This window comes from Notamacropus eugenii, chromosome 3 (genome assembly GCF_028372415.1).
Source record: "Notamacropus eugenii isolate mMacEug1 chromosome 3, mMacEug1.pri_v2, whole genome shotgun sequence".
NCBI classification, from domain to species: domain Eukaryota; kingdom Metazoa; phylum Chordata; class Mammalia; order Diprotodontia; family Macropodidae; genus Notamacropus; species Notamacropus eugenii.
The window spans coordinates 403843795-403867220 of record NC_092874.1 but is presented as its reverse complement, the minus strand read 5'-3'; the positions used below and the strand labels follow the sequence as shown (position 1 = coordinate 403867220).

The following is a 23426-nucleotide window of genomic DNA, read 5'->3' as shown; positions in this document are numbered from 1 at the left end:
AGTTAATAATAGCCCTACTTCCTAGGGTTATGAGGATTAAATGAGATAACATTTGTAAAGCACTTAGCACAGCGCCTGGCACAGTAAGCACCATATAAATGTTAGTTATTATTCAACAGGGAGTACAAACTAGGCAAAAACAGATCCAACCTCCTGCTATCTTCAACTGCAAAAGCTTTTTTTTAAAGGTCCATAATCTACTTTTGCTTCCAAAAGAGAGAGCGATATGTTTGTTTTTAAAGCAGATATGGCTGTTGGAAAGAGTCTTTCAGTTTTGACATTAAAAAAAAAATAACAACCAACTCTAAAACCACTACAAGAATGGCATGTCACTGTTTCACATATACTAGCTTCAATATGTTTTTGAAGTTCAGCAATTTTTGATTAGGTAGTACTGAAAAACAAACTTTCCAATACCTTCTTACCCCAATTAAGACAGCTCAGAAATGCACATATTGTTTGGTGCTTTTTTTTTTTTTTTTTTAGCATATTTTCTATTCAATCTTCATAAACCATTTATTACTTTAATTAAATAATATATGAAAAGAACAGAGGCAAAATACTTAAGTTTCATTATGGATTTATTCAAGTTATAAATTTATCCAAAGTTACATACTATACCTTCTCTTGAATATAATGTACCATTTCTGGGAAGGAAGGCATTTGCTTGGAAGTACTTTCTTTTTCATTTTTACCCGGAAGAGTTCTTAGTACACGCTGTGCTTCTCCATGGACTTCTTCTCGTCTTTCAAAAGAAGATGAGAAAAGGTAAAGTATTTATCAACTACAAGAGTATGGATTTTTAAATAAAGAACACAGGGCAATTTAGCAATGGCCTGGTGCTTTCTTTAAACAAATTTTCTTGTTCTTCTATAACACCCTATAAGCTCAAATACATTATAAACAACTTACTCTGATGCTTGAAGATGAACTACTCTGTCACTGTACCCTTATCCTACAACCAAAGATATAAACTGTTAACAAATATTCAATAAGCATTTATTAAGCACCAGACACAGACGGAACTATGGACCAGGGATATAAATACAAAGAATGAAACAAATCCTCTACCCTCAAGAATAAAATAAATTGGGTCAGCTAGGCTGAGCAATGAATAGAGCACCGCCCCAGAGTCAGGAGGACCTGAGTTCAAATCCAGTCTCAGACACTTGACACTTTCTAACTATGTGACCCTGATTGCCTCACCTCCTACTTCCAAAAAATTAATAAATAAATAAAAGAAATTATGGATAACTCTTCATTAATCAAAAATACAAAAATAAAACCACTTTAGGTTTCTAAGGATCTTTTAATTCTTGATAAAGCAATATTTAACTGCCAAAGCATAAGGCCACATGTACTAGGAGCTGCAACTATATACACTGATATTACATATATTATCCTTGACTCCTCTCCTTTCCTCTCTCTTACTAATGACTATAAACAGATTTAAAAGAAAAAAAAAAAGATTTTCACAAGGACTATATGAATACCTAGAAGATATGAAGTGACAAACAAAAAAACATCCTAAAAGCTCCGAAGGAAAGAACTAGAAAGAAAATGTTTGTCCTTCAAGTTCAGAAAGTGGTAAACTTTACCCAAGGAACAGATTTCCTGAAAATCAGAATAAAGCAAACGAAATCAATGACTCTCATAAGAATGTAAGAATGTTAGAACAAAATCAAAACATTGAAAAAAGAATGTAAGCTGATATAAAAGAACAACTGACCAAGAAAATAATACAAGCATTTTAACAATCACTATTGAGAAAAAAAAAAAAAGCAACCTGGGTAATCTATTTCAAGAAATCATAAAACTGCCCAGATCAATTAGAACTAGTGGGCAAAGTGAAGATAGAAAAAAAAAATCTACCGATCACTTCCTGAAAGAGGCAAGAATGTCACTGACAAAATCCAGAGATCCCACATCAAAGGAAAAAATGAAACAAGCATATAGAAGAAACAGTTCAACTGAGGAACCACAGTAAGGCTCACGTAAAGATTCTACTATAAATAAGAAGATATCTTGGAATACAATATTCCAAAAGGTGAAAGATAAAGGATTACAATCTAGTACAACTTATTATGCAAAGCTGAATAGAAGCCTACTGAAGGAAAAAAAAGAGATACCTTTAATAGAATAGAGGGCTTTTAAGTATTTCTGAGGAAATGATCAGTGCTGAATAAGAACTCTGAAATTTAAACTCAAGTCAAGAGAAACCTAGACAAGCAAATTTATTTAAGTATTTGGAAAGGGGTGTGTGATAACGTAACATTAAAATTCTATTATTGAGTGAAGAAACAAGTGTCTTTTCAGAACCTTGATGCTGTTAAAGACCTTAAAGGAGGAAAAAAAAAGGATGTAGGGACAGATTGATTGTTCTTAGGTTTGAAGAGAGAAAAGGAAGGTGTAAAAGGAACTCATAAAAAAAAAAAAGAGGAAAATGGTGTACAACTTGCTCTTTATTATAATCAGGGTATAGGAGAACAGTCTGTATATAACACGGAAGAAAGAGTGGGGAGAGTGGGCATCAAAAGAACCTTAAGATCTGAAATGGGGCGGATAATACCAAGGAAGGAAATAATGAAAACAACCAAGCAAAATAAACTTTCAGATCCTAAGGTGGGTTTGGGGAAGCGGGAGTGGTGGTGAGACAAAACAAATAACTAGAATCTAAGGACACCTGGGGAATAGATGAAAAAATTGTGGTAAATGAATGTAATAAAACATAATTTATAACATAAGAAATGGTTTTAAAAAATGATTTCAGAGAATCTTGGGTAATATCAATTGATGCAGTAAAATGACCAAGAGAAGAATTTATAAAAGGATAACACTGTAAAAAGAAAAGCAACTTAGAAAGATTTTAACTATGATCAGAGTAGTGAACCACCATATCTGCAGAGGACATATGAAGAAGCATTTTACTTGGTTCCTGACAGAGAGGTGATAGATGCAAGGTACAAAACAGAGTTTTAAACATCACCATGGTATGGATTTCTTTTTCCTGACTATGCTCATTTTCTACAGTTTTTTTTCTTTGAGTTAGTGGCAGGAGAAGGGGTCCAGCAACAGTAAAGCCCCCCCGCCTCCAAAGGAGGGTCAACAAAACCTGTATTTTAAATGCACAGAGAAGAGAAAGAAGCTCCAAAGCTATCAGACAAGGACGGCAGTTACTTGTTACATACATTTTTTAAAGCAAGGAGTATGAAATAAAGATTTACAGTTTCTTTTAAAGTCTTTTTTTTCTGTTCTGCTTCTGCATGTAGAAGTGCCTTTTGCATTTTAAGTTAAAAAAATTTTTTTCAGTCTTCTCAGATACCCCAAGAACTGTAAGTTGCAACTGTTAGTAGCTATTCTCCCTAACCGTCTATGTTTATTCTTTTTATATACTTCTCTCCTTCATTAGAATGGGAGCTTCTGGAGAGCAGAAGCTGCTCCATTCTTTGAACCTGCATGCCCAGTCCAGCACTTAGTACAAAGCAGGTGCCAAACAAATGTTCTTCATTGAACAGCTGACATCCTTGGGGAATTCTAACTGCTCTCCTTCCTTCTTTCTGGCTCCCACACTCTCACAGGCTCACATCACTCTTTTCTCTGCCACTGATAACTCAAAAATATCAGGGTCATTCTACTACCCTCAAGATCTCAGTTTTCCTTCTGACCATCTCTCCCAACTTCATCCTTAAAATGTCAGTATCCACAATCTTTGAAATTCAAAAATATTTACTGGAAACAACAATGCAAGAGACTGTGCTGGGTCACTGATGAGGATACAAAGACAAAAACAAAACAAGATAAAAAAAAACAACAGGATGAGTGCTTTAAACCATATCCTTAAAATATGTACTCACCCATAAGGAAATAAATTTCCAAGTCACTTATAATTAGATAAATACAAATTAAAGCAACTCTGAGGTTCTATTCACACCAAAAGACTGGCAAATTACACAAAAAAGAAAAATAACAAATGTTGGAGAATTGAAGGACAAAAGGTTCATTAATTCAGAGTTGGTAGAGGTATGAACTGGTTCAGTCATTATGGAAAATGTGGAATTAGGCCTAGAAAGTCACTGAGCTGTGCTTATACTGAACTAGCAATATCATTACTAGACCCCAAAGATAAGGAAGAAATAGGAAAAGGTCCTCTACGTACAAAAGTACTTTTGTTTTGTGGTACCAGGGGTATTTCCATCAACTCTATCAACTAACGAATGGCTAAACAAATTACTGTATAGAAATGTAATGAAATACTACTGTGCTGTAAAAAAACTGATGAATGAGACAGTTTCAGAAAAAACTGAGAAACATATAAACTGCTGCAGAAGGATACAAGCAGAATCAGGAGAACAATTTGTAGATAAGCAACACTGTAAAAACAGAAAACATTTTTATCTGCCACGGGCAATGCAAGAATTTGGTTTTGCTTCATTATGATGATGTTTCAAGGATTCTGGTTTTCTCCCCCAGCATGGACTTTCTCATCCCCAACATGGAAAGAAGGAAAGGGAGAGGGAAAAAAAATTGACTTTTATTAATTTTTTTAAAAATATTAAATAAAGAATTGAAAAGAAATGTGCACTATTATTTCAGCCACCGGGCACTACTACAGCCCTCTAGAGCATTAAACCATTTCTCTGAACACTGCCTTCTTATGCCTAAGGCACTCTATAAAGTTTTGAAGCAGAGCGTAAGGACATTCCTCTCTTGTTCTCCTATCCTCCTCTATCTCTCCCTTTCATACAAGAACTCTCTGAGAAAACTGACTAAAACCAGTAACCCCCGATTTCTCTCTTCTCACTTTCTTCTAAACTCTCTTCAGTCTGGCTTCCAACTCCATCACTCAACTGATACCACCTTCTCCAGTTACCAAGGATCTCTTAATGACCCAATCTAATGGTCTTTTCTCAATCCTCATCCTTTCTTGACCTCTGTGAAACTTCTGACACTGTTGAACATCCAATCTTCCTGGATTCTCTCTACTCTAAAAGTCTGAATGAAACTTTCCCGGTCCTGGTTCTCCTACCTCTCTGATTACTCCTCTGTCTCCCTTATTGGATTTTTCTCCAACTCACACCCACTAAAAATGGGTGCTCTCCAAGGGTCTTATGGCCTTTTTCTCTCCTCCCTCTATATCAGAGGTTCTTAATCTAGGATGTAAAGACACCCCCTCCCCAGGGGTCCTTGAATAGATTTTAAGAGGCTCATAAACTTGGATAGGAAAAAAATATATATCTTTATTTTCACTGCCTTCTAACAGAAATCTAGCATTTCAATTTAGGGAGGAACCTATTATTGGAAAATCCGCGAGAGCCAGTGTGAACTGGATTTAAGGCATGGTCTTTAGGAAAGAAATTTAGCCAGTAAACCCCAAGATATCAAGGTAGGTTTCGGCCATCAAAATTTACAGAAGAGAGGAGGGGGAGGTCAGGAGAGGGAAAGAGAGTAGGACCAGGAGCTGAGTTGCCCCACTAGATGTGTTAGTCCTTCGCTGCCGAAGAAGACCAAGACATCAAAGAAATAATGACATGACTTGCACTTGACTTTGTTTTTGAGTGAGGGAGGGCTGTGCAGGTCACCAGCCTCACTTCTCCTCCAGAGCCATCTAAATCCAGTGACCAGATATTCATCAGGATGACTGGAGACGACTCAGGATGAGGCAATTGGGATAAAGTGACTTGCCCTAGGTCACACACCTAGTGAGTGTCAAGTGTCTGAGGTGAGATTTGAACTTAGCCTCCTGACTCCTGCACTGGTGCTCTAACCACTGCACCATCTAGCTGCCCCTGCCCCACTGGAACTGATCAGCTGGATCCCCAGTGGGGCAGCTCAGACTACTCGCAGGTTACGGTTTGTCCTTCATTCTCAAAGGGAACCATGACATCAGGAAGATGATGCTATGACTTACAGGTGAATTGAACTTAAAAGAAGGAGGGCTGCACAAAGTCATCAGCCTTACCTTTTCCTTGAGAGCCACCTGTGTCCAGTGGTCAGATAAAGATCAGCACAACTAGAGATGGTCTAGCAAACAGTGGGAGACCCTGGCCTTTTTAAGCTAAGATCTTTCTAAGTTCTCACTTTGAGGCAACACTCATTCAGTGATTAGGGTTGTTTAAGAAGTGAGCCAAGGGAGGGCCCCTTTAATAATTAAAAAAAAAAAATCCAATTCACTCTGACACTCACAGATTGGCCAACAATAGGTCCCAGCCTACTATTTAATGGTTGTTCTTTGGGCCAGAAGGCTAAGAGTTAATGTAAATAGTAACTGTTTCTCTTTCGGTCAGAAATCCTGAGGGTTTTCCTCTCCCAGTTTGAATTGTTTGGTGAGTATTAAAGGGGTTATCCCAAGGCTCACTTCTTAAATAGCTCTAATCACTGAATGGGTGTTACTTCACTCAAAGTGAGAACTTAGAAAGACAAGAGCTTAAAAAGGTCAAGGTCTCCACTGCATCCTGAGCCATCTCCAGTTGTCCTGATCTATATCTGGCTACTTACTAGATCCAGATGGCTCAAGAGGAGAAAGTGAGGCTGGCGACTTTTCAGAACCCTCCCTCACTTAAATCCAATTGACTTGCAAGCCATGGCATCATCTTCCTGATGTCATAATCGTCTTCAAGAACTAAGGATAAGCCACAACATAAGCATTTCATTTTATTATTTATTTCAACTATGGTTGAAGAACATAAGAAAGGATCCATTGGCTTCTCATTAGTTCCAATGGGTTTAATTATCATTCTATTCAGATGATTCTCAGATTTATTTATCTAGTTCTGCTCTTTCTCCTGCCTTCTAGTCTCAAATCACCACATGCCCATTAGAATCTTGACCTGAATGTCTCACAGACATCTTAAACTCAACACATCCAAAACAAAATCATTATCTAACTTTCTCCTCTTCCCAGACTCACAACTCTTTATCCTTGACTCCTCACCCCCAATCACCCTATATACAGTCTGTCACCAAGCCTCATTGATTCTTGCTTAATGATATTTCTTCATATACGCCTTGCTCTCTGTTCTGACATAGCTGCTCTCCTGGTGCAGGTGCTATATCATAATCACCTCATGTGTGAACTCCTGCAAGAACATTCTTGGTTAGTCTCCCTACTACAATCCTCTCCTACTTCAAGTTCATTCTCTATGATGCTGTCATACTGATCTTAAAGTACAGGTCTGACCAGGTCACACAAACCTCCTCCCTGATTCAATAAAATCCAGTGACTCCCTATTTATCTAAAGAATCAAATATAAAAATCCTGTCTGGCTTTTAAAGACCTTTACAACCTGGTTTTTTTCTACTGCATTTTACTACATCCCATGGCATAGACTCTAATCTAGTAACAATGGGTCTCCTTGCTGCTCTTTGCATAAGGCAGTCCATCTCCTGGCTTTTCCTTAGCTGTCTAAAATATCATCTGTTCTCACTTCTGCCTCACTGCTTCACAGCCTTCCTTCAAAGCTCAACTTGCATTTTGCCTGACGATATAAAACTGCTAACTGCTGGGGATGCAAAAAGAGGCAAAAGACGATTCTGCTCTCCAGGAGCATTTACAATCTAATAGGAGAGAAAACATGAACAAATGGAAAGCAAGCTATCCTGTGTACAGCTTGGGGTTGGGGAAAGCTTCCTATAAAAGAAGGTATTTTAGCTGGGACTTAAAGGAAACTAAGGAGATGAGCCCCTCTGAAAAAGCACTTTCCCATTTATATAGAACGAGAATGTATTTAGCTCTTTGTACATTGTTTTCTTTATTAGAATGTAAGCTCCTTGAGAACAGAGGTTATATTTTGGCTTTTCTTGGTATTCCCAGTTCTTAGCAGAGTAACTGACACAGAATAAGCACTTAATGTATACTGACTGACCCAAAACCTTTCTCAGAGCTGCAGGCCCATTTTACCAACAGCTTTCTAGTTATCTCTACCGAGATATTCCATCAGGCCTCAAATTCAATGTCTAAAACCTAAACCCATTTTCCCCTAAAAATCTAGCCTTCACCTTTACATCTTTCTGCTAATGTGGCCATCTAATCACTCAGGTGTCTATTCTTCTTCCCTCCCTCTCACTCCAAATATCCAGATAGTGACCAAATCCTATTTCTCTCCCAACACATTCCTCCTTCCCTCTGCATACTCTCCAGCTACCTTAATTCAATGTCATCTGTTTTCACTTAGATTACTACAGTAACTCCATAACTGATTTTCCTACCTCAAGTCTATTTTTCAATTTCTCTCTCACACTGATGCCCAGGTATTATTCTGAATGCCCTTTCTCTAAGCACATCACTCTTCTACTTAGAAACAAGCTTCTAGTTTCTCACTGAATACCAAATAAAGCACAGATTTTTTAACTCTATAAGTCAAAGCTTGCCACATTCTGACTCCAATTCATCTTTCTTCTCATATTTTCCCACTCCTTTTTATATAGTCTATGTTCAAGCAAAAGTGGAATCCTTTTGTTATTCTGCCTTCTTCCATCTCTTTGCCCTTCTGCATGACACCAATAATCCGTTGAGGGACTCCCTAACAAAAGATTAAATCTATATTCCACACTCTTTCATGAAGCTCTCCATAATTTCCAAAAATGAAGGCAATCACACCCTCCTCAAATTTCTCACAGTATTTCACTGAGATTTCATTTGTGCAGGGACTATCTTCATTTTAATGTGTATACTCAACACATCTTAATGTGTGGTACATAATAAGTGCTTAATAAAAGTTGTTTCCATTAATTCATTCCCTTGAAACATAATTCTTTAACTATGTTTCCTGATCTGCACATTTTACGTCTAGCTATCTTTGCATCACTAGCACCTACACCCTAAGTAACCAGTCTGATGAACTGAATTGTTGGCAATATGTGCTGTCCCTCTAGTTTGTTTTTCTTGAGTGGGTAAAGAAGCCAGTATCTTTCATGTGATCACTGGTCTAACAACAGTACTCCAGGGCTTCAATGCCATTATCACAGTGTCATCCATAAACAAAAAGAGCTGCTGTACAATCTTTCCAGCAATACAGAAGTCAATTGAGACTTTGTGCAACACAACTTCTATGCAACACAACTTCTATGACAATGAATACCTCTAGTGCACAGATGATGCCCCACTCGATTTTGAGGCTCAGAGGAACATTGAGCATTCAAAACTATCTCCCTGTTACAGGTACTCAGATACTAAATAGCAATGCTATCTCCCTGGATACATGTGTCCCAAGCGTCTGATCTTGACATGTGTGAGAGACATCTTTTTTGAGGAAGACCTAGAAGGCTTTGGTTCTACCAAATCAAGTGTTGTTGTTTTTTAATAGGGAAACAACAGACAGCAGTGTCTTAAATTCTTTATACCTTAGAGTCAACTGTAAAAACCTGCTGATCTGGTATGCTATACAAACTTATCTATAAAGTCTGCCTGTACCCTTATGACATTTTCTAGCAACAATCTGCAGGTACAGACCACGCTCAAACATTTTTTAAAGATAAGAAAGTAGGTCAGTGGTTTGATTGTGGCTGATTTTTCTGTCATCTTTTTGATAACAGAGCCATCTTATCTCTGAATTGAAATACCTTGAAAAATGACTGCAGAATGCCTTCAGCACAGATTTCTGCTCCGTGTATTGGTAAGTCTAGATGCTTTTCCCCACTACATTTTAAGGTGGAAAGATGTAAATGTCATCAAATAACAAATAAGGCACTGAGATGTTGTTCAGTTATTTCAGCCATGAAATTTGACCCCGTATGGGGTTTTGTCTGACAGATACTGGAGTGGTTTGCCATTTCCTTCTCCAGTTCACTTTACAGATAAGGAACTAAGTCAAATAGAATTAAGTGACACAGCTAGTATGTCTCTGAGGCCAGATTTCAACTTTCAAATATAAATCTTCCTGACTCCAGGCCCAGCACTCTATCCATTGTGCCACCTAGGTGCCCTATGGCCCTGAAGTGGAAACAGTCTAAAATGTAGTGATTGTATTATCATTTCCATTAAAAAGATATTTTATTTACATCTATTTGTGATCCTTTCCATTTCATCTACAAATGTTCTTGCGATGATCTGGCTTAAGTGGATTTCACGTTGAGTTTTCTGTAGGCTCTAGCAAGGAGATGAAGTGTTTGTAGGCTCCTGGGCTCTTTAACCTCTTCTCATGAACTATTTTGCCTCCCTATGTCTTTTTTAAAAAATGATAACATCATTTTCCTCACTTTTAGTCACTTAAAAAACTTTTGAAATCACAAGCTTGTTTAAATATGCTAGGGTGGAATTGCTATAATGACTCAGTGTCTTCTCAAGTTTACCTTTTGTTCTATTTTGATTTTGGTATTAATGTTGACCTTTGTCTACAGCTGGTATGATCTGATTTTAAAGTGACTTCCATATCAATATCTAATACTTGAATATCTGTTATGGTATAGTCACTATAGCATAATCAAAGGACACTGGACCTGGGAGTTCGATGAGACTTGATTCAGATCCTGACTGTCGCTTCCTGTTTGTGTGATGCTGGCCAAATCCTAACTTCTTAAGAGTGTCAGGGCCTCCATTAATAAGACAACACTATTATGATTTTGCTTATGTTCATCTTGAGTCCTAACTACAAGGTAACATGGGCTAGTCCATGAAACTGATGTTTCTTGTTGCCTTTCTGTGCACAATTTTAAAATTCTTTCTACACTTTTTCAAAAAGAACTGGTTGCAATGTTAGTAGAAGATCCACCCCACCCATTAACAAGCCTAACACATAAAGTGTGGGTCACATGGAGCTCAGACTGGGAGGAGCTTGCCCAAGGAAGGGAAGGAGGAAGGGAAAAAGGGGGGGGGGGGAGGGAGAGGGGGACAGAGAGAGAGAAGCAAGCTGTGAGTGGGTGGAAAGAGGAATTTGTCTAGAGAAACTTGTTTTTGTGGGGAGGTCTGACAGAAACAAGGTTTAAGAAGTCAGTGTTCCATGGATTAGTGATAAGTAGTACCCTGTTAAATCTTACCTCCTGGTATTCTAATGATGTCCCAAATAAATATTCTGGTTTTGCCTTTGAGGAACAGTTTCTGACAGTTTGCTAATTTACCCTGGAAGTACGCACGCATGTTCATAGAGATGCTATGGGTACTGCGTTGGCATTATACTAGGGTAAATCTTTCCATTTGGTTTTAACTTCTTTAGAACTTCCGGGTTTATTAACAGTACTAATATTGCTATAATTCAGTTCCTTTAATAACATGTCTCCTCAATGGATACTGTCTAAAGGTTTCATATTTAGAATAACAATAATCAAATTAACATCAATGTACTATGAAAGTTGTCCTTATTTGCATCTGATTTGCACATAAACATCTGTTGGGTTGAAAAATAGGGCGTCAAAAGGACCTGGATTCTAATCCAATATCCGCTACTTACTAATGTATCTCTAGAGAAATCATTTAACCCGTCAGGCCCCGTTTTCTCATCTGTAAAATGCAGGGATGGTTATAAGTCACCTCTCAGGTTCATCCCTTATTAAAAACTCTTCCAGTCACACCCTTTCCTCTTTTATTTCTACTTCCACTGACATAATTTAATACTTATTTTATTAGAAAAATATTGAAATATTATGGCCAACCATGGCATTTAGGAGAATGAATGTAAAAGAGGAAAGAAAGGAAGATGAAGACAAGGCATTGTGAGATGCAGGGAAGGGGAGGGAGAAAGAGCTGGTGGAAAATGTACTCTCCCTTCTAAAAATTATAAAGTAAGATCTTCAGTTGTGAGAGTCAGAAGTAAGGTGTTAGAGGAGCTTCAGAAGAGATTTGGAATAGCAACTGTTAGATTGGGATAAAGAATTAATCAGAAGTAAAAAGATTGATGTAACCTTGAAAAGAGCAATTTCAATTGAGTAAAAAACCTGATTATGAAGTACCAAGAAATGAGGAAGTACATGAAATGAGTACGTATAACTTTTTCTAGGAGTCTGACAGTGAAAAAAGAAGAAATCTAAGACAACACTGTCCACGTGACCATGGAAAAGTCACTTAAGCTCTTATTCCTCTGACCTCTTTTAAAGTTGCCCCAATTTTAAAAAGAGTCCAAATTACAGGTAAGTTGCTGATTTGCATGGTAGAGTGTTTTTACAGAGACAGCTCTCATCACCAGGTCTAATAAAATCACAGACCTAAAGGAAAAATAATTAAAAACATGAAAAAAAGTTCAACTGAAAGTCAGGGTGGAAAAGTGAAAATACAGAAAGTACTCAGTTTTACCAGCTTTATTTTACAATTTAATTTTTACAATACTTTGAATGCTATAATATCTATCAAACAAGTGCCAAGTAAACTGATTTAGTAGCATCTGTTTGCTGATTAGTAGTTTCCTAATGGAAAGAACACTAAAACAGAAGTTAACAACCACATAGTAAGCTATGTGAACATAGGTTAGAGATGACCTGCATTTGCTTGCATCAGTGAAATCAGGTTGGGGAGGGAAGGATACTTGTGTATGGGAAGAACCTTGTAGAATCTAACTGGTTAGTACAATTATTCTCATTTAATGGAAATTAAGGCCCAATTTTATTTAAATGATCACAACTGATTTTAGCTACCTTTCCTTTAATGGCAGTATGGATCACATCTTTAATCTAATTAATGGCAAGTCTTTGATCAGAAACACATTTCCCAAGTATAACATTGTTCCCATTGTAAAATAATCGGTTTTAAAACACAATTTCCAGGAATGCATACAAATGAAAAGGAGGGAATGACTATACTCTAAAGAGACACTCTCTCAAAATCAAATACTTAAAATGCTATGTCAATGTCATCCCAGACACAAACAAAAACATACACAGACCATGGATCGGACTGGATTTACTACAGTTCTACAAATGAATTCATTACGAAAAACTTGGGACCACTAGGCATTTTAGGTCACTTTCATAAGGTAAAAGTACAATGAGGCTAACCACATGTCTTAGTATCACTATCAAAATACTGGGCTTAATGCACTTACAATGTATGACCCCAAATTATACTTGGGTCTATTTAACTGGCCATGATAATGTTATTTTTGATCTTCCTCTGGCATACTCTCTGAAAGCAGACCACAAAATTATCTGAATATATAGTATGGTCCCCTATTAAAAACCTTGCCAATCATACCCTTTCCTTTCTTATTTCTACTTCCAGTGATGGTCTACCTCATTTTCACTTCTTTATTTTGCCATAACTGAATCAAATTAGGCAGGGTAGGGAGAATAAAATAAAATGAGATATAAGACCAAATCACTTGACATCATGAGATCATTTTTTTTTTTTCAGAATGTCTGAGGAAGTTCAAAGTTTCATCTTAGAAGGTCACCTTGTCTGGGGGAAATGTTACTTCTACCACCACTCCAATTTTTCAATTTAAGAAATAATACCATGAAAGCCCCTCAAATTTTATTGACATTCATCAAATAACTCTCACGTTTATCCCCAAGAAGTTCTGCTTGCTTCTATAAAAGTTTTCATCAAAGTGGGGTACAGCTAACCATTTGTAATTTGACAAAACTTTTAAGCAACTACAATTGAATCCAAATTTTGGATAACACTTTTGAAACTTACGGATCTCCTGCAGCTAGTAAAAGTAAATATCTGGAAGGTATGTGATCTGGGGGAAACACCGTGCTGGCAAATTTCACAGCCACCTGGCGAACTTGGACTTCAGGCTATTTGACATATAAAAAACAAATCAATTATCAACAATTCACCTAAGTCCATGCAATCATTTAAATACTTTAAAACTTATAAATAAATGTTGCCACAGAAAGATTTTTTTTAACTAGACATACTGACAGATGGTAATCTGATCAGAATAACTCTACTGTTTAAGAAACTCCACAATAAATTTTGGAAAGTGGCCTCATTTAAAAGTGTTTTTATGTCCTATGAAGAATGTTCTGGTAACTAGGAAAAGTTCTATGAAGTATATAATACCCCATGTAAAGCCCCTCTCCTGGAAATTGTGCTTCTGGAGCAATTTTAAAAAACCTTTCTCACTAAGACAATTCCCAAATTCTGAATTATACGTAAGAACCAGAAATAGCTCTTCTAGAGCTGAATTAGAATATGATCAGAAGACTTCCTCTGTTCCTCACAGCTTGAAGTAAAATAAGTAACTTAAAAAACAGAAACTGCTGCTCTACTACAGCCCTAAAGACATATGGTTTCCTTTTGAAAGAACATTGCACTATCTCAAAATTTCTAATCCCCAAATTTAACCAAACAATAAATTTTAATAGATCTAATGACACAATCTTTACGACTAAGAAAGTAGCTTCACAGTCTCATTTTTGAGGACTAATTCTCAGTGAACTCTCCCCCCAAACCATTAAGTTCTTTCAATCACAAGTGCTAGCAAAAGTAGAACTATAAAAGAAGTATGAGAACAAGGCAGTAAGTAATTAGTAATAATGAGGAAGCACAAGAATGTCTCAGTATGTCTTTACTATTCTGTCTTCCTAATTTAGCTTAATTATATGACAGTGAAATTCAAAGGACAGCTAAATTCCTTGATCAAATTAAGATTTTTGTCATTTTTAGTAATTTTCTCAGTAAGTGGTCAATTGTCTCAAGCTTGACAATTTGGTTGTACGAGGACTGAAAATTATTACACTCTCTCCTGATGAAACTACTACATAGGAATGCAAGTTCTGTTTCAGGAAGCCCTCAAACAGACCTAAGTAATTCCATGGCTAAATAGAGTATTATATAATCATGAATCATATGTACCATGCATCATTAATGGTACTTACAAATATGCTTGAACTCCCCCTTGTGAATATCATGCAAATACTTTATCCCAATTCTTTTGCCATGCTATCCTAAAACTAGAATGCTCAAAACAAACTTCTGAAATACTGCCAAAAGATGGATATTTATATTAACAAATTTTAAAAATACTGGCCTTTTAAGTCAACTTGACCCAAAGATTTATATTAATCTCAAACACATTTAACCTCTCCTATCAAATCCATTCCTCTCTACCTATCACCACCAGTAGTTCAAAAATGTCTACAGCCAAATACACTCAGAATTTTTTCATTTTTGGCAAACAAAAAGGTAATGGAAAAAGGGGCAGAGTATACACAATTATTTTAGGCTATTTATTTTTAAGTCTTGAATATGTTTATTTTCATGATTTTTATGTGTTCCATAGTGTGTGTGTGTGTGTGTGTGTGTGTGTGTGCATACACACACACATATACATATATACGCATAACAGTACATGACAAGGTTCAAATGCTTAGTTGCTATTTAACTAAACAAAGCATCATTTATTTTAAGGGAAAGAATATCAAGGCAACTAGTCTTATACCAGGCTACACTAAAAATATCACCACAATCCTATTCTTTCCTAAAGCTAAAAGATCTTTATTACAGTGGGAAACAAAAGAAAAAATGTTCTGTGAAGTCTATACCACAATGGTAAGTGAAAATATAAATTCCTTTCTCTGTTCTGTAAGGAATGAGAACCATTTCAAAACAAATTTGAATTTTAAAACTGTACAATACTTTTTTTACACATCATCAAATTACTTAAAACAGATTCAAATATTTGACTCTACCTTTATTAGGTAAGAAGCTACCAGTGCCTCCATAAGAGTGCGCTGGGCTCCTTCCAAAGTACTATATGCTCCAACCATCATGGATAAAGCCTCTTGAATGGCAAGTCTAGTATCAGGATCTTCCTGGAAAAAAAAAAAGGGGGGGGGGGGGTGAAAGACAAAATATTTTGAGCCCTTCTATCAATAATGTCCTCAGGACAGGGAAGCATTCCAAGAAGAAAAATCTTATTTAATCTTTCTATTCACCTACCTTACATAACGCTTCAAAAAATTGCTGTACAAGAGCAATGTCCTTGGTAAATAAATGGGGCATTCGACTACAAGAAAATAGACACACAAAAATTATTAAAATAAACATGTTGGGAGGGAAGCAGCAAAGGACTGGCTCTGCAACAGAAGACCTGGATTCAAATGCAGATTCTGGTGATAACTGTGAACTAGGACAGGTCAAATAACCTCCCTAGGTCTCAAGTTTCTTCATCTGTAAAATGGGGGGTAAGATTAGATGATCTCTGAGGTCTATGATCCTACAATTCTATGATCTGAGAAAAGATAAAGCTAAACATTTTATTTTTTGTAATTACTCTCCCTCAAATTCAAGTGATTCTAGCTAATAATTACAGGGACATAAGTCAAGGAAACCACTTCTACCATAAAACATATGTTTAAAAGTAGATATTTATTAGGGTTAGAATGCAAAAGTACTATATTAACATAATATGCTTAATATAGAACTTTATTATATTAGCCACATGTTCTTCACAATAGTTCTGTGACATAGTAATATGTAATCAATCAACAAACATTCGTGTAGTGCCCGCTCTGTGGCAGGCACTATGCCAGGAGCAAGGGATCCAAAGACAAAATTGGAAGTCTCTACCCTCAAGGAACTTCTATTCTATCATGGAAACAAAACATACCTACATAAATACACAAAAAGGAAACATAACTTACAATTCAGAGATAGGGAACACTTAGCATGTGAGATAGGGAGTAGAGGGGGGAGCCTTATGAAAGATACTTTGAACTTTGGAGAGAAATAGAGATTTGAAGAGAAAGAGGTGAGAACGGAGTGTACTCTAGGCACGGGAGACAGGCTGAGAAAAGACAGCAAGGTGTGACCAACAGAAAAAAGACTATTTTTAAATGGACTACAGAATACATCAAGGGAAGAAAGCTTAAACTTAGAAAATAGACTGGACACAGATTTCTAGACTTTTCCTTTCTTCTACAAAAAAAGAAGATATAACAAACAAAAATCTTTCTTTCCAAGTTCAGAAAAGGACACATTTATTCTCCATCTCTTACATCATATAATTACAAGTTCCTTTAGATATGACACAGGTAATTTTATTGATAATAGTTTACTCACCTGGAAAGTTTTCCAACAGCTGAATATGCCATTGATAGTAGTTTAGGATCCTAAAAATTTTTTAAAAGATGAAAAAGTATTAAGAAAAACTAAAGACTGCAATAGCACTAAAACAGTACCTAAGTGCCATCAAAGCTTTAGTTTTCTTTATACTTCCAACTACCACATCTTAGAATATATCTTTACACATAAAATCTAACAAAATTAAATTGTGTAATACTCAAAATTTTTAAAAATATCTGTCAAAATCAGGAAGGAAGCCATAAATTCATGGCTGAAACGGAATGTTTCTTCTTTGCCAGCTACTTTTCAAGAGGATATTTTAACAGCATGTTCTCTGACCTTAAAACCTGTGTTCTCTAAATAGGGAAGATAGCACGCTAAGAAGCCACAACTCATTCTACTGAACATAGGACTGACTACAGGCTAGGCTATATTACATACCAGTTTATAATTTCTCCTTTCTTATTACCTCAATCTAAAAATTACATACAATAATTTTTTAAAATCCACAATTATTATAATAATGTAAAATACTGTACCCTCCTGAAAATTCAGCTTCAATCAAATAGCTTTTTTAATATTTGTTTTCTTCATCTGTTTGAGGTTTTTATGCTCTAATAATGCCATAGTATATCCTAATTTTTGTGAAGGTGATATGTATAGCTGAGAAAAAGGCAGACTCTTCTCTATTCTCATTCAGTTTTCTGCATAGGTCTATCATATCTAATTTTTCTAAAATTCTATTTATCTACTTAGCTTCTTTCAGATTTATCTAGCTTTGAGAGAAGGGAATATTGAGATCCCCCACTAGTATAATTTTACTGTCTATTTCCTCCCATAACTTATTTAACTTCTCCTTTAAGAATTGAATGCTCTGCCATTTGGTACATAAATATTTAGTACTGACACAATTTCATTGTCTATGGCAAGATGTGGTTTCCCTGATTATCTCTTTTCAACAGGTCTGTTTGTGCTCTTGCTTTGAGATCGTAATTGCTACCCCTGCCTTTTTAACTTTAGCTAAAGCATAACAGAGTCTGCTCCACCAGACTTTATTTTAACCTTGTGTCTTTCTGTTTCAAGTATATTTCTTGTAAACAATATCTTATAGGATTCTGGTTTCTAATTCATTCTGCTATCTGCTTCCATTTTATGGATAAGTTTATCCCACCGACATCCGCAGTGATGACTGTTAGTTGTGCATTTTTCTCCATCCGATTTTCTTCGGTTTATCCTTCTCTCTTTTTAGCCTGTCCCTCCTCAAAAGTCTGTTTTGCTTTTGACCACTGCCCCCCTTAACATATCTTCCCAATTTTCCCTTTCCCCAACCTGTTTCTAATGTCCCCACCCACTTCTCCTTTCCTGTTGGATAAGATAGATTTCTATACCCAATTACGTATACAGTCTTCCCTCTTTGAACTAGTTCACATGAGAAAGAGGTTCAGGCACTGTCCACCCCTACCCTCCACTTCTCCCTCTACTGCAAACACTCTTCCCGTATGCCTCTTAGGAGATTTCTCCCATTGGGCCTCTCCTTTCCCCTTTCTCCCAGTGCAGCCTTTTTTCTCAATCCTTTTTTTCAGATCATCCCAACATCTCACCCATCCCCTCTATGTAGACTCCTTCTCATTGTCCTCATAATGAGATAGGTCTGGGGAGTTACATGTATTATCTTCTCATATAGGGAAGTCTCTTTTTATATTTCTTTCATGTTTACCTTTTTATGCTATCTCTTAACCTTATTAAGTCTCCTATGATTTATCTTTCATGTTTACTTTTTTGTGATTTCTCTCAAATCTGTATGTGAAAGTCATATTTTCTATTCTTCTTGGCTCAAGCATCAGGAATGCTTGAAATACTTCTATTTCATTAGCTGTCCATTCCCCTCCCTGCCCCGCCCCCCAAAATAAATCAGTTTTGCTGGGTAGGTTATTCTTGGTTATAATCTTAGCTCCCTTGCCTTCCAAAATATCATATTTCAAGCCTTCCATTCTTTAATGTAATAGCTGTTAAATCTTGTGTGATATTAACTGTATTTCCATGAAATTCGTATGGAATTTTTCTGTCTGTTTGTAGTATTCCTTCCTTAACCCAGGAGCTCTGCAATTTGTCTACAATATTCATGGAGATTTTCATTCTGGGATACCTTTCAACAGGTGATCAGTGGATTTGATTTCTATTTTGCAATCTGGTTCTATGATATCATGGCAGATTTCTGGGAATATGATGTCTAAGCTTTCAGGTAATTCAATAATTCTTAAATTATCTCTCCTCAATCTATTTTCCAAGTCAGTTGCTTTTTCCAATGATATACTTCACTTTTTCTCCAGTATCTCCCTCCGCTGGAATTTTTGGACACTTATTGTTTCTTGATGTCTCATGGAGTCATTAGTTCCTGTTGCCCAAGTCTAATTTTTCAGGAACTATTCAGTGAGCTTTTGTACTTCTTTTTCCATTTGTCTGATTCTGTTTTTTAAGGCATTATTTTCTTCAGTAGTTTTTGTACCTTTGTTTTTTTTTTTTTTTTACCAAGATGTTAATTGTCTTCATAATTTTCTTGCATTCCTCTCATCTCTTTTCCCAATTTTTCCTCTACTATTCTTATTTGATTTTTAAAATTACTTTTTAGTTCTTGCAGGAAATCTTGTTAGCCTTATGGCCAATTCACTTTTTCTTTCCTTTATGGCTTTGCTTGTAGCTGTTTTTACATCATTGCCTTCTTCTGAGTTTGTCTTGATTGTCCCTGTCATGTTTTACAGTCAAGTTCTTTTTTTGTTGTTTGTTCATCTTTCCAGTGTATTTCTTGAATTTAAACTTTATGTTAATGTTGGGCTCTGTTTCCAGGGTGAGGAGTACTATCCCAAGCTTCAGACTTTTTCACACTGCCATTTTCAGAACTAGCTCTGGAGGGTCTATATGTTTTTGGTGCTTCCAAGGTGGTGTGAGAGACATAGTCATTGCTGGAAGGGCTCCTGATCCCTTAGGACAGCAAGAGCTCCTCTCTGCCTTGAAGTTGCGATCAGGAAGTAGTATGGACAATGGAGTTGCCAAATAACAGCTAGTCCTAGGCCTAGTGCCAGTACAAGGGTCCCCTGTTATCTCTTTCTAACCAGCTGTCTAATCACTTTACTATCAATGGGCTGAGAGCTCCCAAAGCTGCTATTGTCACTGCCACCTCCAAGATCCAGTGATTGTGTTGCCACCACAAGTTCTACAGGCCAGCCTCCCACCCCAGTGGCACAGATCTTTCCTTCCAGACTCCTAAGCTTTCTTGGGGTGGAAAAATATCTCACCTCAACCTTCTGTTGGCTTTACCACTCCAGAAGTCCATCTGAAGTGTTATTTTAAAGCTGTGTGGAAAGGAATAGTGGGAGAGTTCAGCTATAAAGTTTCTTCTGCACTACCATCATGGCTCCATTCACCCCCCAACCCAAATTTCTAATGCTAAAAATACAATATTTACAGCTACTTTGTGGGGGAGGAAAGTACTGATGACTTATAAAAGTGCCTTTTGCTGTCTTAATCATAATAGAGAAGGGGCAAAGTTCTCACAAATGATATGTTTTTGACGACTTGAATTTATTCTTAATCTTCAACTGTAATTCTACTTAAAATTGCTTTTCTCCCTTTTGCTAGACAGTTCAGAATATCTTGCTATGTTTGATATAAAAATAGCTTGAAGGTTTTTACCAGATCTTCTATGATCATCAATAGCCAGTTATAGTATTAAAGAGTCTCCCTTAAAACAAATCTATCATACAAGGATTCATGGTGTAAAATGCTAGGACAAAGAACTGATGGGTTCAGAGTACAGACAAGCATTTTTTTACCCTTTAATGCTTTTTTTGGGGGGACAGAGGGAACCCATCACTAATGCTGAAATATATTTTGCAATGCTTTCACATATACAGGGTATCATATTTCTTGCCTTCTCAATGGATGCAGAAAGGGCTGGAAGGAGGGAGAGAATATGGAACTGAATATAAAAATTTTAAATTAAAAAGACCTATCATAAATGTTGATATACAAATTGGCCAGAGAAACAATAGAACTAGAATTTGCACTATGCCTAGAAGTACACACTTTAAGAACTAAAATGTCTAATATGTGATTCTGAAGGCAACATTTTTTCATACATTAATACATTATTTCACATATTTTCATATATCAGATTAAACATCTTGTTTAGTCACAAATCCTGAAAACTGAAAAGCACAAAACCTAGTTTAATCTAGTTTATCTACAATAATCCTCAGATTATAAAAAAGATACAACCAAGGACAATGTGATGCAGAGATTTATGACTCGTAAGCCTTGTCTCATTACTTACAGTACATGAGGAAAATGAGTAACCAATCTATCTCTATGTATTATGAATAAAAGTTGCTACTTCAACGGACCTATGGTTTCACCACTGAGGGTACTCAATCATCTTCATGTTCTCTCATCTTGTGTAAATTTGCCCATTTGTTCCAGGAAGTCAGATTCACGCAGGATTCCATCAAATGAGCTAGGGGTCCTTCCTCTAGAAAGGCTGAGTTATGTGAATACCAATGGAGGATGATGGCTGTCCACCTACCATCATTTGTTCTAACCATGAGAAGCCCACCTTTGTTTTCAGTTTTACGTCATAAGTGAGTTTCTTTGGTACAATTTCTTCATTGAGAAGGAAGACTAGGCAACCTAATACCTACCACATACCTCTCCTTTCTCCAGTAGATGACCATTAACATAATTTGAAGAAGTAGTTTGGTATAGTGCAGGGATTCTTAGCCTTTTGTATGACAATGGACTCTTCTGGCAACTCTGAAGAAACTAACAGAAACCTCCTTGGAATTTTTTTTAAATTAATAACTGAAGGAAATACTAATTCAGATAGAAGTGAATAAAAATAAAAATTTTTTTCTACTCAAGTTTCAAGATATTCTGAAATCTATCCATAATTCCTTAAGGGTTCGTGGATCCTGGATCAAAAACTCCTGGTATATTGTACAGAGTCCTAGATTTGGAGTCTGGAAGACTTGGGTAGAAATTGTGCCTCTGATACTTTCTAGTTGTACATCCTTGGTCAGGTCATTTTACCCTTCTCCTCTAAACCTTTACAGGTTCTCCTTCTAAAATTAGGAGGTCCTTTCTAAAACTAAGGTGCTTTCTAGGTCTAAATCTATGATCCTTTTATCTTAATTGGAAACTGATATTCCATAACTTGCAGCCAGGCAGTATTACCTAAATAATATTGATATTATTTCAGGGAAAAGCTTGGGGTCATTAAAACCACTCCACCATGGACCCAAGGCAGCCTAACTCCCTTTTTGTCTTGTGTTCTATTCCATTCACAGAACACTGTCCACCCATGGTGTCTGTACTGGTGGATTCTATTGGCTCTTCCCAGATATGAGCTAGGTGGTGTAGTGGATAGGGCATTTGGGGATGAAATAAGGAAGACCTAAAGTCAAAGACAGCAGCTATCTCCCAGGGTAGCTGAGAGGATCAGATGAGATAAATATTTGTAAAATGCTTAGCATATCACCCAGCAGGCAGTAGGCCCTATACAAATGCTAGCTGTTGCTGCTGTTGGTTCTTGCCAGCTCTGACACCTTCCAATTATCTCTTGAAGTACCATGATACATATCGGAGTCAAGCTTCTTTGACATCTCTTCCTTACTGCATGTAAGCCATGCTCCCAACATGCTATTTTGCAATCTTTTCCTATGCCCTCCTTTGTAATGATATCATAAAATATTAAACTTCATATGAATTTATTTTGGACAGTATCATCAAGTTCTTCTTCATAGAATTTTTATATCTCTTCACCTTCTGTAAATTTTGCTGATGAATAAGGTACAATTACCTTCCAAGTGGCCATACAAATGCTTATCATGAGCACTTCAATATGACAACCAAATGTCCCCTAAAACTGTATTTCTAATGCCACTAATTGTGGCAATTATTTGAGGTGCCTCTCCAAAGAAAGCATGTGAGCCTTCTTTCTACTTAGGTGCAACTTTATTTTGCCTTCTGACTTACAGGTCAACACTAACTGGATTCAGTTCTCTAGGACTATGTCAATAATCAAGTCCTCACATTTAAAATACCATCAGATAAGCTAATGTTTACAGACTACTTAAAAATTATCTTAATATATGTCTAGCACTAGTGTAGTGCAAGCAAAAGCAAAACCACAGAAGAGTAAGATCCATTTTGTATTCCAGTTTGTTTCATGAGTTGCGATGTCAAAGCATTTATCACCAAGTGGGACACCTTCCCAATAAGGCAAAAGCTGACAGAATTTAAACACCACTAGAAGAAGTCATTAAGAAACCAGACAAATATTTTAAACATCAAAAATTTAGTTTCCAAATAATGAAAACCATATCCCAATATGTGCCAAATCTAAATGAACATAGACAAAGTAAGACTCTAAAATCAGTTTTCAGAAGCTATATTTAGAAATAACCAAATTATCTTTTTTCAAAGATTTATGAACAGT

The 23426-nt window shown here is 36.4% G+C and overlaps 1 protein-coding gene across 7 annotated transcripts in view; it reads right to left on the bottom strand.

Annotated features, from left to right (window-relative positions):
• The window catches only part of ECPAS (Ecm29 proteasome adaptor and scaffold), a 167478-nt gene that overhangs the window by 62363 nt on the left and 81689 nt on the right, over nucleotides 1–23426 (bottom strand). For all 7 annotated transcript variants that reach the window (XM_072598073.1, XM_072598074.1, XM_072598067.1 and 4 more), the window contains 5 exons: nucleotides 16934–16983; nucleotides 15812–15878; nucleotides 15562–15684; nucleotides 13559–13662; nucleotides 622–745 (listed from right to left, as the gene is read on the bottom strand). In XM_072598073.1, coding sequence (XP_072454174.1) covers nucleotides 622–745; nucleotides 13559–13662; nucleotides 15562–15684; nucleotides 15812–15878; nucleotides 16934–16983 — 468 coding nt within the window. The remainder of the gene's footprint in view (nucleotides 1–621; nucleotides 746–13558; nucleotides 13663–15561; nucleotides 15685–15811; nucleotides 15879–16933; nucleotides 16984–23426) is intronic.